We start from the raw sequence: 14,910 nt of genomic DNA, 5'->3' as shown, positions 1-14,910 counted from the left end.
TGCCAGTGATCGGCTTTTTTTTTCTCCTCACGCTATCAGGGAAAAATAGCCGATTATCAGCTGTTTACATCACGTGATCAGCTGTCATTGGCTGACAACTGATCATGTGGTAAGGGGTCGGGATTGACTCCTTACTACGATCTGTGATGAGGCAAACCTCATAGACTCACTGATCACGGAGTGTGCCAGCAAATTAAGATCGCGCTGTAGCTGTCTTTTGGCTATAGCGTGGATGGCAAGTGGTTAAACCCACATGATTTTTTTTTTTACCACTATTATTACTTTAGATTGGCTTTTGGGATTTACAAATGCAGCAATTTAGCAATCAGATGAAAGGTTTAGCGCTGGGGAACACTTTTTGATAGATAAAAAGTGCATTTTATATACATCTATATAGATCAGACCAAGATGAGGAGGAAAGAGGAACAGAGGGACATTGTTCTAAATCAGGGGCAGTCGGGAGCTATGCAGTGCCAGGTTTAAAGCGGGACTGTACTGGGGAAAAAAATATTAAAAGCCAGCAGCTATAAATACTACAGCTGCTGACTTTTAATAAATGGACACTCACCTGTCCCGGGGTCCAGCGATGCCGGCAACCGAGGCCGATCGATCGCTCGGCTGCTGCCACCACCATTCTAGGTGAGGGAATAAGGAAGTGAAGCGAATCGGCTTCACTTCCCGGTTCCCTACTGCGCATGCGCGAGTCGCACAGCGCAATAGGAATTGTCCGCGCTGTCTCTGGGACCCATGTGTGTCCCAGCAGACAGTGCGGCAGGACAGGAAGAGGCATAGACTCCCACGGGAGTCTATGCCCGGAAGTGGGTGTAAATACCTGTCTTTGACAGGTATCTCCACCCCCCTCCCCCCGAAAGGTGCCAATTGTGACACCGGAGGGGGGGAGGGTTTCCGATCAGCGGAAGTTCCACTTTATGGTGGAACCCCGCTTTAATTTTGTTTTTCTGAACATGTCCCTGGTATTTACAACTGACCACATGTAAAAAGATATTTGTACTGCTCTTTATAAATCAAGAGCAAAGTAAAAAAATAAAAGTGTATGCAGCATGCACCAAAGAATATACAGCTCGCAAGTGTTAAATAAACGGACATTTCCAGGGACAAGACCGTCTTCGAAACGAAAGGTAAGTGTGAGTCTGATCTTTCCAGGCAATGACTCTTCACGAGGATTAGTTTGTCGGACTCGTGATAAAGCAGTACACGCGTCCTTGCAAAAATGGCTGCCGAGGAGGACCACACAGATGAATAGTCATATAAAGAGTGCGCTCCCTCTAGCGCTTGTTTTTTTATCAGCCATTCTGATACGTTGGTGCGTACGAATGCGAACGCGCATGCGTCGCCCAACGGAGGTTGCTAGGTAAATGTTTTCTTTCCGGATGCTAGAGGAAGAAGCGATATGGCGACTGTAGCTGATCTTAAAACCGGTGAGAATGAACTCTGCAAAACACTGTTTCGGGTTGCTGTTACATGTTTGCATTGGTTTGATCCTTGAACATCGAGCAAGACAGCACTACAGCTTTACACTTATTTCATATTAAACTGTTTGCCTTGAGTGGTTGCAAATGTCTGATCTGCCTGGAACTGTGGGGAATAGTGACATGTTTTATCACAGAAGCTTTAAGTTTTCTCTAGGCCCATTTCCCTGTAATATAACTTTAATACCTGTTTGTACCTTTTCAATCTGCTGGCAGGATAGAGCAGAAGTAAAATCAGTTTTAGAGAATACAGACAGCTAGTATAAGCCCAATTGTCCCTGATTTGGGGCAATATTCCTCCTCATCTGTCCCTTGTTTTGGTCTGATCCATATAGATGCATATAAAATGCACTTTTTATGTTTCAAAAAGTGTTTCCCAGCGCTAATCCTGCCATCCGATTTCTAAATTGCTGCATTTGTACATTTTAAAAGCCAATATAAAGGAATAGTAGTTGTAAAAAAGCACTTGTGGTTGTAAACCCTCTACAACCACTTTAACCTACAGGTAAGCCTAGATTAAAGTTTACCTTTAGGTGCTTGAAATATCTCCCAGACCTGCACAGTCCAGGGGATATTTGAAAATCGCCATACAGCGATTTCTTTTCTTTTTTCTTCCCTGCTTGTGCACCGGAGTTAGAAAGGGCACGCTGTGCCATTTCAGGCTCGGGTCATGCCGTTAAAGGCGGCTCCCGCACACAGAGCAGTGACGTCACGCGACTCCGGCCAGTCACAGAGCCAGAGTTTGTGGCCCTGGAAGGAAGAGGGGTGAAGAATGGACACTAGCGATGCATAGTAGCCCATTATGTTTTACCTTTGCAGGGAAACTAAGAGGAAGTAACACCATTCACGGTTTACTTCCTCTTTAATTAAGCTTTTTTGAAGTTATTCTCCTTTAAGGGGGGTGTGGCAGAGGGCATGTCCTTTGCCTACATTTGCTAGTAGGTGTCCCTCAAAATGTTGGGATGTAGGAGTTATTTATTTTAAGACAGAAGGAATAAGAATGACTTTTTAGTCATAAATGAGCATTTGTGTTCTCCTATCTGAGCATGAACTGGAGATCAGTGTACAATCTCTGCACAGAACTGTGCGGAATCAAGAGGCCAAAGAGGTTGAAACTGGAAAAAGGTGGAAGCACCAGAGAAATTCAACTTTTGCAGGTGCCATGTCTTGTCTAAGTCTTTGCAACATTAGTGCCGGAGGCATAGTCTGCCTGCCACTAGATTTGCCACAGCCATCATATAAGGTATGTATATAGACCTGAGGAGGGTGTGGTGGCATTTAGACCCCTTTCACACTGGGGCGTTTTTCATGCGCTTTAGTGTTAAACAAAAGCGCCTGAAAGAAGCCGCAACTGCAATCCCAATGTAAAAGCCAGAGTGCTTTCACACCGAGATCCCTTTCACACTGGGGCGTTTTTAAGGCGCTTTAGCGTTAAAAAAAAAAGCGCATGAAAGAAGCTGCAACTGCAATCCCAATGTAAAAGCCCGAGTGCTTTCACACTGAGGCGTTGCGCTGGTAGAGCGTCAAAAAAAGTCCTGCAAGCAGCTTCTTTGCAGCGCTTTTGGAGCGGTGAATACAACGCTCCTAAAGCGCCCCTTCCCATTGAAATCAATGGGAAGCGCCTGTAAAACGCCTGAAAAACGCTATTGGCAGCAGCGTTTTGTGGGCGCTTTTAACCCTTTATTTGGCCACTAGCAGGGGTTTAAAGCGCCCCAATAACGCTGGTAAAGCGCTGCTAGTTTAAGCGGCGCTTTACGAGCGTTTTTCGGGCGCTGACATTGTGAAAGGGCTCTTAAAGCACTTGGGCTTTCACATTGGGACTGCAGATGAGGCTTCTTTCAAGCGCTTTACAGGGGCTTTTTTTTAACGCTAAATCGCTTGAAAAACGCCCCAGTGTGAAAGGGGTCTTAAAGGGGTGGAGTGGGGGGCTTTTACAGCAAAAGTGAAGTTCTGCTTTAAGGTGAACCAGTGCTCCATTTTAACCACTTCAGCCCCGGAAGGATTTACCCACTTCCTGACCAGGGCATTTTTTGAGATACGGCACTGCGTCGCTTTAACTGACAATTGTGCGGTCGTGCAGCACTGTACCCAAATATGTCCTTTTTTTCCGCCCACAAATAGAGCTTTCTTTTGGTGGTATTTGATTACCCTCTGTGTTTTTGTTTTTTTTGCTATAAACAAAAAGTGACAATTTTGAAAAAAATCATAATTTTTTACTTTCTGCTATAAAACATTTGCAAAAAACAAACAAAAACAAATGTATTCATCAGTTTAGGCCGATATGTATTCTGCTACATATTTTTGGTAAATAGATGTATGGCATTATTATTATTTTTATATATATATTTTTTTTGTTTTTACTAGCAATGGCAACAATCAGTGATTTTTTTTTTTTGTGGGACTGTGAAATTACGCAGACAGATCGGACACCTGACTGACATTTTTTGACACTTTTTTTTGGGAACCAGTGACATTAATACAGTAATCAGTGCTTAAAATATGCACTGTTATTGTACTAGTGAAACTGGCAGGGAAGGGGTTAACAGGGGTGATCAAGGGGTTAAGTGTGTTCCCGGTTTGTGTTTTCTAACTGTATTGGGGACTGTGTGACTGGGGAAACGCACAGATCCGTCTCCCTGCTTAGCAGAAAGACAGGATCTGTGTGATCTCCCCTGTCAGAATGGAGATCTGCATTGTTTACACAGGCAGATCCCTGTTCTCTCACTGCGGGATCCCACAAAAGTTCCCGCGCCAATGTACAGCTACGGTGATTTGAGGGAACGAGCCACCTTGCCACAGTATAATTATGCCGGCTGGTCGGGAAGTGGTTAAAGCTGAACTCTGGGGAAAATAAATCTAAATACAAGAGGTATGTGTATTCTTACTTGATTCTTGGTTTGTTTTTGTGTTATTTCCAGATCTATAGAAGATGTGAAAATGTGCCTCCACACCAGAGCTTCCTGTAATCAAGACCACTTCCCGCTGCTCTCTCTATGTGCAGAGTGACTGGTCTTGTATCTGTCCCTTCCTGTAGCTTTCTATCATCAATAGAGATGGGCTTGGGCGTGTTTGAAATCCCACGTCCCCAATCCCGCCAGGTAGCCAACACTGCACAGGGCTAATCACAGGCAGTAAGACATTTCCCCGTCCGCAGCTGCACAGTTTGGGAAATGTCTCACGGCCTGCATGTGATTAGCCGTGTGTGAGATCGGGCATGTGGGATTTCAAACACGATTTTTCTAAGCAAAAAAATCGTGATTCTCATTGTGACCAGAATCGTGCGGCTCGACTTGGCAGATGCCGAAATTGTACAAGGAGCTCTAGGCAGCATGCCCTTGCTGGGTTTAAATCAGGGCTTGACAAATTTGCTTAGAATCTAGGAGCCAGCTGAAAAAGTTAGGAGCCAGTTATTTAAATCCTGCCCAGCACCCAGAACTGCATGTTTGGGGCATCGGACAATAAGAAATGCTAATGCCCGATGCCAAGAGAAAAAAGACAATATTTAAAAATAATCAACTTTTGTTTGTTATAAGATTTTGCAAATATTTTTTTTTTCTCCTTCACTGATGTGCTTTGATAGGCTGCACTAATGGGCACTGATGGGGCGGCATTGAGGTTGGAACTGATGGGCACTGACAGGTGGAACTGATGGGCACCAATAGGCAGCACTGGCAGGTGGCACTGATGGGTGGCACTGATGGGCAGCACTGGCAGGTGACACTAACTGGCAGGTGGCACTGGATTGCACTGGCAGATTGCGCTGGATGGCATTGGCAGGTGGCACTAACTGCCATTGGCAGGTGGCACTGGATTGCACTGGCAGGTGGCACTAACTGGCAGATGGCATTGGCAGGTGGCACTGGATTACACTGACAGGTAGCATTGGCAGGTGGCAATGGGTGGCACTGACTGGCAGGTGGCACTGACTGGCAGGTGGCACTAACTGGCATTGGCATGTGGCACTGGATGGCTTTGGCATGTGGCAATGGTTGGCACGTGGCACTGACAGATGGCATTGGCAGGTGGCATTGGCAGGTAGCACTGATTGGCATTGGCAGGTAGCACTGCTTGGCACTAGCAGATGGCACTGGCAGGTGACACTGAATTGCACTGGCAGGTGGTAATGGTTGGCACGTGGCACTGGCAAAGGTTGGTACTGATTGGCAAGTGGCACTGGATTACACTGGCAGGTGGCACTGGTTGACACTGGCAGCTGGCACTAACTGGACTAGCAGATGGCATTGGCAGGTGGCACTAACTGGCACTGGCAGGTAGCACTGTCTTAAGTACGTTTGTGACGCGGACCTGGATACATTTCCTTTGCTCTCCAGGACTTCAGTGTCAGCAGTGGTGCTGCGGCACCTGATTTGTCTAAAATGCTGGTCTGCGGCCAGGCATCTAAAAAAGCCTTGACGGATCTACCCTTCCTTGGTGAGCCTAGCTGGATGACATTATTAAGAATGTCACAGGTGGGAAGAGTACCTTGCTCCCACAGTACCTGTACCTTGCATGATTTTTGTATGAATTATATTACACATTCCAGTGATACTGATTGCCCTAGATTGGCCTCGGCTTCACTGGTACACTGACCTAGTACGCCTGGTTGCGGACGCTCTCTGGCAACTACCAATGCGAGAAGACCTTCTGTCTCAAGGTCCGATTCTCCATCCTGCTTTATCATCGCTGGTTATAACGGCATGGCTGTTGAGAGCCAGGTGCTAAGGAACCGGGGCCTGTCGGACTCGGGGGTTTCAACTATGTTGAGGGCACAAAAATCTTCTTCTCTGAAGATAAACCATCGTACCTGGAAGGCCTACAACTCCATGTGTGAGGAGAAGGGGTGGCGTCCGCAACTATTCCGTTTTCAGGATCCTGCTGTTCCTACAGGGAGGAGTAGACCACAAATTGGCTTTGAGCACCATTTAAGGGACTAATATCTGCCTTGGCTGTTTTTTTCCGATGACCCCTGGCATCTCTCTCTCTCCCTTTCCTGTCACGGCCCATTCCACCAGGGCAATTGGAACCTCTTGGGCTTTCCAACATCAAGCGTCAGTTGCTCAAGTGTGTAAGGCGGCGACCAAATTCTACAAAGTGGATGTAAATAGGGCTGCAAATAACGATTATTTTCATAATCGATTAGTTGGCCAATTGTTTTGATCGGTTAATAACCTTAAAAAAAAAAAATGTAATTTTGCTGTGATTTGCATTTTTACATATTTTTTGGACAATAATATTGTTGGGCAGATTAAAAAAAAAAAGTCCTTGTCTTTTCCAAATACGCAGCAGCTGAAAAAATCATGGATGTGAACGTGTCCCATAGGAAACCATGTAAATGAACTGTAGTGTGTTTCTGCAAAAAGCACCAAAAAACAGAGGGGTGTACAAAAAGAGCAAATCGCTACTGTAAGGGGTTAATTTTTTACTATGGGACAGTGAAAGTGATATTTACTGTAGCAATTTCCTCTTTTTGTACTATAAAGAGCTATTTTTTTTAACCCCCATTATGTTAGTGGCCAAATAATCGATTATGAAAATAGTAATTGATTAATCTCATCGATTAGTTGTTTCGGCCCTAGATGTAAACGCATCTTCGGATGCATGCTTTGGCTGCAAAGTTTTGCAGCGGCCATGTAATGTTGCAATTCTGCACTCTTTCTTCTGTTTAAAAAAGTTACATTTGCGTATTAATGCACTGTTGCATTTGTTGACCGCAAGTTTTGATGCGGTTAGTTAAGATGGTGACTCCCCTGTTGGGGAACACCGTTGGTTGTGGGGGAAGTTGTATTGCTATTCCCACCCCTCATTATGACACCACTTGGGGACATCCCTATGGTCAAGATTACTGGAGCTGTGTCCGTCAATGAACTAAAGAGAAAATAGGATTTTTGTACTCACTGTAAAATCCTTTTCTCTGAAGTTCATTGACGGAGACAGCATCCTCCACGCCTATTTATTTACGTTATACTGCTTGTTGACGTACTGAGCTGCAGGAAACAGGCTGAGGGGTTATTACCAGAGGGACCGTCCCCTGGGCAGAACTGTAAAGGTCTGTTATTTTTACATGTATTACATGTTCTGCCTAGTCCTCTCCTGAAGGTGGCGTAATAACCCTACGGTCAAGATTACTGGAGCTGTGTCCGTCAATGAACTTCAGAGAAAAAGAGATTTTATGGCGAGTACAAAAATCCTATTTTTTCCCTGAAAGTTTCAAAACGAAATTTCCATTCAAGGAAAAGGAGGCATCTCTATGGGAAAGGTGTTCTAGACTGGATGCAGGCTTGTTAAGAATGGTGAAGCATTCAGATTTGTCCTTTTTGAAGATGCAGGTTCCCTTTAACCCGCCATTGCTTCTACCTGCATTGCCAGAACCCTTGATCCTTGGTTGGCACAGCTTAAAGGTTTTTTTGTTGGGGAAGAGCTCCAATACTTAACAAAGATGTCGCTAACGCTTTAGTCTAAGCTATCGGGTTTTCAGATCGATGTACAGCCCTGATCAACCAGGCGAGGAGGGCCATTTGGTTGAAAAATTGGGCAGAGGATGCTTCATCCAAGGTGAAGATATGCTCTCTGCTATTCAAAGGAAATTTTAGTCTTTGGAGAAGATCTAGATTCGGTATTAGAATGATCGTCGGACAAAAAAAACAAGGGTTTTCGTTCCCCAAATAACAACAATACAAAAAGGGTCCAAAACAGACAATCTACTTCCAATTCAGCACCCTGCCATTCGCGCTAGGATCGGCCCCAGCAATCTTCACAAAAGCATTAGAGGAAGCTTTACAGACTTTGGCAGAAGGGATCTTGATAATACTCTATCTAGACGACCTGCTCTCGTTTGCGGAGTTGACAGCAAAATTGGAAAGGTCTCAAAACATTACACAGACACCTTTTTAGAATATGGGTTGGATTTTAAACACAGAAAAGTTGAATTTGCTTCCTGCACTGAAAAGTTACATTCCTGGAATACAAAGTGGATTCCCTAGAAAAAAATCTTACCAAAAGAAAGGGCGACATTAATATCATAATACTCCAGGCTCATACTGAATCCCACACCGTCCATCAGAGAAATAATAAGATTGTTAGGCCTAATGCCAGTAGCAATCCCAGCAGTGAATTGGGCTTACACTCATGAGAGCACTTCAGACGTTCATGTTGTCAGTATGGGACGGTCACCAACAATCACTGAGCATTTGTGTGGAACTGCTGGGTCAAGTGAAGAAGTCTTTACAGTGGTGGCTGCAAGAAAATAATCTGGCTCTGGGGCATTCCTGGACTCAGGTAGACCTGTTAAGGATCACAACAGATGCAAGTGCATGCGGTTGGGGAGCACCAACAAGCAGCTCAAGGAAAATGGGATCAGGCGTGGATCAGAAGGCATCTTTTGCATCTAATATAAGGGGAAGACATGTATTAATCCTTTCAAACAAAATCACTGTGGTCTTTTATATCAATAAACAAGGAGGCACTCGCCTCATCAAGAGAAAATTGAACTCACTAGCAGACAGACCTTCTGAGCAGAAAACTGGTCTTGCATACAGAATGAGTCTGAACCAGGAGGTATTCGCATTGATAACTCAAAGCTGTGGCTACCCAGAGATAGACCTCTTTGCTTCCTCAAACACAATAGTGGAGAAGTTATTTTCAATGCACAGGGATCTGAGCAGTTTAGGGTTGGATGCATTCGCCCACCCCTAGTCAAGGAGGCTCCTTTGCGCATTCCCTCCCTTCAGGCTCATTTCAAGTGTCTTACAGAACATCAAATCTTCAAAAGCAAAGATTATGGTAATAGCCCCATTCTGGCTGAAAAGAACTTGGTTTCCTGCTCTCCAGAAATTCTTGATCATAGACCCCCTGGAAGGGAGGACTTTCTGGTGCAAGGGAAGTTGCGTCAGCCACGTGTGGACTGTCTTTTCTCTAACTACCTGGCTACTAAAAGGGAGTAACTAAAGAAAACAAAGGTCTGTCAGAAAAAGTAATTTGCATTCTCAGTAGTAGAAAAAAATCCAAAATTTTAAAAGTTTTGCGTAAGGCAAAGGGCAATATCTTTTGGGCCTATAATTCCAGCAGTACTTGATTTTCTGCAGGATGGTACAGATTTAGGACTTGCTCCCACCTGCTTTTAATGGGTAAGTTCGCCTTTACAGAAACCCCCTCCTCACCTCCCTGGTCCTGCTGACCATTGACTGCGTCAATGTCCCAATCTAAGCCCCGGTATATCTGCGTCAGGAGTCTGGGGCTTAGAAATCCCCTGAGCTGATTGTCCAAAACGTACCTCATTAGGAGGGAGGTTTCAGAGCATTCAAATTGGTCAGCGCCGCCTATGTGATGGCTCTGACCAATCAGCAGCCGCATAGCCCATCATGTCCACTATGGAGAATATGCATGGATGACTAAGGGGTTTATAAACCCTGGTCTCCTGAGGTGGACATACCAGGGCTTAGAACCACTGTCTCTTATGAAGCTGTGCTGGAAGATTGCTGGAAATCAAGTAACAAGTAGTAATTGTAGTTTTTTTACCTGCAAAAAAAGGTGCATTTTACGATTTAGAAAAAAAAAAAAAGTTAACTTTTATTCTTTAACCACTTAAGCCCCGGACCGTTTTTCTGGCCAAAGACCAGAGCGCTTTTTGCGACTCGGCACTGCGTCGCTTTAACTGACAATTGCATGGTCGTGCGACATGATTCCCAAACAAAATTGACATCCTTTTTTCTTCCACCCCCCCCTCAAATAGAGCTTTCTTTTGGTGGTATTTGATCAGCCCTGCTGTTTTTATTTTTTCCGCTATTAACAAAAAAGAGCGACAATTTTGAAAAACGCATTATTTACATTTTGCTATAATAAATATCCCCCAAAAATATACACTTTTTTTTTTCCTCCAGTTTAGGCCAATTATGTATTCTACATATTTTTGGTAAAAAAAAAAAATCGCAATAAGCATTTATTGATTGGTTTTCCTCAAAAGTTATAGTGTTTACAAAATAAGGGATAGTTTTATGGCATTCTTAATATATTTTTTTACTACTAATGGTGGATATCAGCAATTTTTGTTTTTTATTGTGACTGTGACATTATGGCGTAAAGCATCGAACATTTTTGACACACTTTTGGTACCATTGTCATTGTCATTTATACAGCAATCAGTGCTATACAAATGCACTGATTGCTGTCTAAATGACACTGGCAGTGAAGGGGTTAACCACTAGGGGCAGTGTAAGGGTTAAATATGTCCGGGGGAGTGATTCTGTGTCACTGATCTCTGCTCCCGATTACAGAGAGCAGAGATCAGTACACTGTCACTAGACAGAACGGGGAGATGCTTGTTTACATTAGCATCTCACTGATCTTCCTCTCCGTGAGTTGATCGCGGGTATCCCCGCGGCGATCGAGTCCGTGGAACTCGCGGAGGTCCAGGTTGTCGCGCGCACTGTCGGCGGCCTGCACGCAATGGCATGGCGGAAAATTTAAAGGGACGTACAGGTACGCCCATTTGCCCAGCCGTGCCATTCTGCCAACGTATATCGGCATGCGCCGGTCGGGAACTGGTTAACCACTTCAAAACTTTCTTTCTCTCATTTTATTGAGGCCCAAAAATGCCAGGACAGTACAATATCCCACAAATTACTACTTTTTGGAAATTAGACAGCCAAGGTATTTCGTAAGTGGCATGGTAAGTTTTCCCAAAAAAAAAAAAAAAATTAAGAAATGTAAATTTTGTTTCATTTCTAAAAATGTTTTACATACTGTCACCAGTACAGTGTAGCATCATTGTATAACAAGTGTGGCTGTGATTAGGGATGCTGACTTGTGACAGTAGATTTAAAAAAAAAAAAAGGGGGGGGGGGGTAGTTTTTATATTCTTATCTGTTTTTCATTACATTTATTTATTTTTTATTTTTGTTGCACTCATTTTTTACATACAGTGACCAGAACAATACAGCGTTACCATAGTGTATGTACTACTCTGGGGAGGTGATCAGGATTTTTTATTTATTTTTTTGTACAATTGTCATGTGATCTTCTGTGATGTACCACAGCGATAGCATGGTACCGGCAGCGGGCCTGTACAGTGATCTGTCATCAGCTGTGTCTGGTCATGCCCTATCCTGGGAGGATGTCATATAACGTCCTCCCAGGATAACGACGCTACTGCTCGGCAATCATATTACAATAGGCCAGACGAGAGAGGGTTAATATAAGCAGTTTTACCTGAAAGGGGTCCCCTGAGTGCTTGGATTTCTTCCCTCAACCCAGAAACTTACCGATGGGTTAAAAAGGATAAGAGCTCTACAAAATGCACTTTTTTTCCCCCTCTCTGCTATGGCCCAACCTAGCTTTCTTTTTTTGTCTTCCTTCTCAGATGCCTATTTACTGTTTACATCCTGTGCTTGTGTGACCTTGGTGCCCCTTCAATCCCTATAGACATCTATAGAGTGTTGTGATAATGTATGTGTGAAGGAATGTTTAAATTATTCCTCTGTCCACACATTCAGGACAAAAAAACTAGATTTTTTTCCATAGAGAAGCTTTTATTCTAATTTCAGACTGAGCATAAAATAATGCTCTGGGTCTGATAACCAGCAATAGGTATATGGTTCTAGGTGAGGCCTTCTCATGAGGCCAGATATGCTTGGAACACAGCACCATTAGAAGCACAATGCAGACTTTGGCGAGCGTTTGGATTGGTATAGGTTAGGTAAGGGTAGGGGGGCAAAAATAAGTACACTTATCCTTGCACTGTCTAGACTCCAGATTTGTAAGATGCTCTGGGGCAGGCACTAAATTGGATATACTTAGATCTTCCTTAAAGAGTTGATATAAATAACTTTTCAATTATCTTACATTTCACGAAAAAAATAGCTTTTGACAGTTCACCTGTTTTTGACTGTTTGTTTATTTATATAGTCCTCACAGATACATTGGACAAGAGAGGTGTGTTAGCACAGCTTAAAGCACAGATCCATGCTGAGGTTTTTGCCGCTTTGGATGACCGGAGTGAGCCACGGCCAGTGTTGTCACATGAGAATCTTCTCATAAATGAAATGATCAGGGAATATTTGGATTTCAACAAGTACAAATACACCTCATCTGTCCTAACTGCAGGTAAGGTTACTTAGTGTATCAATATAGGCACATAGAGTGGGCCTATCCGTTTGCTGGCACGTCATTGCTGAAAGTATAAAAGTCAAAATAATAGAAAATAATGCTTTATGGTAAAACAAACTTGAGCAATATTAAACCCAAAAATGTAATGTATTGCAAGCTTACCAATCATTGGATGTGGTGGCTGCATCAGTTTTCTTTTTCTGGACTCTTTTTTTCTGTTATCCACCTGTGATCCAGCCAGTAACACACCTCCTGTATTAGGGTGCCTACATTTTGGTAGAAGGTGCACAGGAGGCACCTTTGGACAGAAGCATTGTCAGTCTGGGGAGGGTAGTGTTAGATGTACTAGCAGGTTTAGATGTGCTAATTTTAGGAACTTGCAAGAAATCCTTCAAGGGGAAAGTAGAGTATTTTTTAAACTCCTATTTCTATTATATTCACCGACTGACACAGCTCCTCTCTGTAACAAATGGGTTGTTAGCCTTATCACTAGGAGAATACTAGGCAAAGTTGTAACAAACACTCAGAACTCTTAGTTCCTCCCTTGGGCTACAACCCTCCACCCTGCAAAGCAGCATCAGTTTTATTTTTCTAGTAAGGAGAAGGACCATCGGTCTGTGGTTTTTGCGTAAGATGAATGATCCTGTGATCTACTATCAACAGCCGGCTGGGTGACAGGCTTGATTCCCTTATCCTTGTAGTCTCCCCAGTCCGGCCATCGAGCCTTTGCAGTTGCTGCTACGACTCAGCAGGCCACGACATACCTCAGCTCCAGAGGTGGTCGCTGAGCTTTTATGCCGGGGTTGTACATATGACCAGGCTACTGATGTCTGCGTCACAGTATGATGAGGCCAGTAGCTACCCTGTACCGATCAGGAGTAGATGTACAATGGAATGTCTCCAGCTCTTCAGGACGGGTAAGTACAGCTCTCCCTGCCCCGGTGGGGCCGAGCAGCTGGCATTCCCTGGGAGGTCGATTCGGGGTCCCTCACCCTCCCTCTCTTCTCTCCCCTGTCCCTATCTTCCCTCTCCTCCCCCTCACGGGGGGGCGGAGGGGGTGCTGAGCGGTGTGTGTGTGTAAGATCCCTGAGGGGCTCTCACCTGGGATAGGGGACTGGCTGGCTGGTGGTGTCCTGGATCCTGTGTGTTAAGCTCCCAGTGCCTGTGAGGGTCTGGCCTGTGTTTTCGGTTGTCTCTGTCCCTCATGGAAGGTGGCCATTTTAGGTGTGGGAGAGGGCAGCATGTCTTCTGGGCTTCAAGTGGCCATTTTCCCTGTGCTTTCCTACACTGGCCGCCATTTTCCAGAAGCCTGAGCACGTTTTCAGTGTTCTCCAGGAGCAGCTACATGTGCTCTCAGTTTCCTGTCTGTTTACTGGACGCTGGGTGGCCATCTAATTGTAGCCTGAGCAACGTTTTTCAGATCGTTTAGCGATCATTCTGATGGACTGCCACTGACACAGGTTTTGTTTCCTCTGCACCTAGGAGCACCCGGGGTCTGCAGGCACTACATACGAACAGCGCAGAACTCCTCAGGGTGGTGAGGCCGGCGGGTTAGAGCCCCTCAGTCAGCGGCAGCAAGGAGGGTGGGACTGTCACTGGTCCTAATTCCCCTTTGGGTGGCAGACAGGGTAGGGTCAGCATGGCTTCAGAAACTGGATTTTTCTTCCCCGAAATCCCAGGGAATTGCAACCTGGTCACCTGCGGACTGCACAGTTCCCATGGACACCCTGATGGCGGTCCTCAATTCGTTCATTGCCAAGATGGAGGCGGTGCAGGGGAAGAAAGGTGCTAAAAAGCAGCCCCCCCCCCCCCCGTACTCTGGGGAGAGCTCTGATGCAGACTCGGGTCCTGCTTAGGCTGGTGACCCCTTCTCTGTCTTGTCAGATGACGCTGATCAGGACCGTTGGGATAGTGTGGATGATTCCCCGTCTGGGTCCGGGCACGACAAAGCGCTTGTTGGAGCTCTTATCACAGCTGTGCATGATACCCTGGAAGATTCAAGAGCACCGTATCCCTCTGCTGATGTACCGGTCCCGCAAGCCAGCACGTTCACCTAAGGTGTTCCCGTATATGACTTATTTTGACAATTTAATTTACAAGGAATGGGGTCACCCGCAACGGACCTTTTGGTTCCAAATACATGGTGGTGCGTTACCCCTTCAGTGTCAGCTGTGGTGCTGAAGCGCCTAATTGGCTAAAATGCTGGTCCTGCTGACCAGGCATGCAAGAAAGCCCTGACGGATCTTCCCTTGGCGACCGGCTCTTTGGAGCCTCATTAGATGACATTAGTAAAAATGCCACCGGTGATAAGAGTACCTAC

The 14,910-nt window shown here is 44.9% G+C and overlaps 1 protein-coding gene across 3 annotated transcripts in view; it reads left to right on the top strand.

Annotated features, from left to right (window-relative positions):
- The first annotated feature begins 1,317 nt into the window (after nucleotides 1-1,317).
- The window catches only part of CEP20 (centrosomal protein 20), a 73,700-nt gene continuing 60,107 nt past the window's right edge, over nucleotides 1,318-14,910 (top strand). For 2 of the 3 annotated variants that reach the window (XM_077448928.1, XM_077448929.1), the window contains exons 1-2: nucleotides 1,318-1,439; nucleotides 12,390-12,587. In XM_077448928.1, coding sequence (XP_077305054.1) covers nucleotides 1,412-1,439; nucleotides 12,390-12,587 — 226 coding nt within the window. In that variant the 5' untranslated portion in view covers nucleotides 1,318-1,411. The remainder of the gene's footprint in view (nucleotides 1,440-12,389; nucleotides 12,588-14,910) is intronic. The other variant, XM_077448930.1, reaches the window with a different exon arrangement.

This window comes from Lithobates pipiens, unplaced genomic scaffold (genome assembly GCF_037356315.1).
Source record: "Lithobates pipiens isolate NorthernLeopardFrog02 unplaced genomic scaffold, aLitPip1_a1.2 Scaffold_22, whole genome shotgun sequence".
Taxonomy (NCBI): domain Eukaryota; kingdom Metazoa; phylum Chordata; class Amphibia; order Anura; family Ranidae; genus Lithobates; species Lithobates pipiens.
The sequence above is the reverse complement of the archived record's forward strand: the minus strand, read 5'-3'. Positions and strand labels throughout refer to the sequence as shown.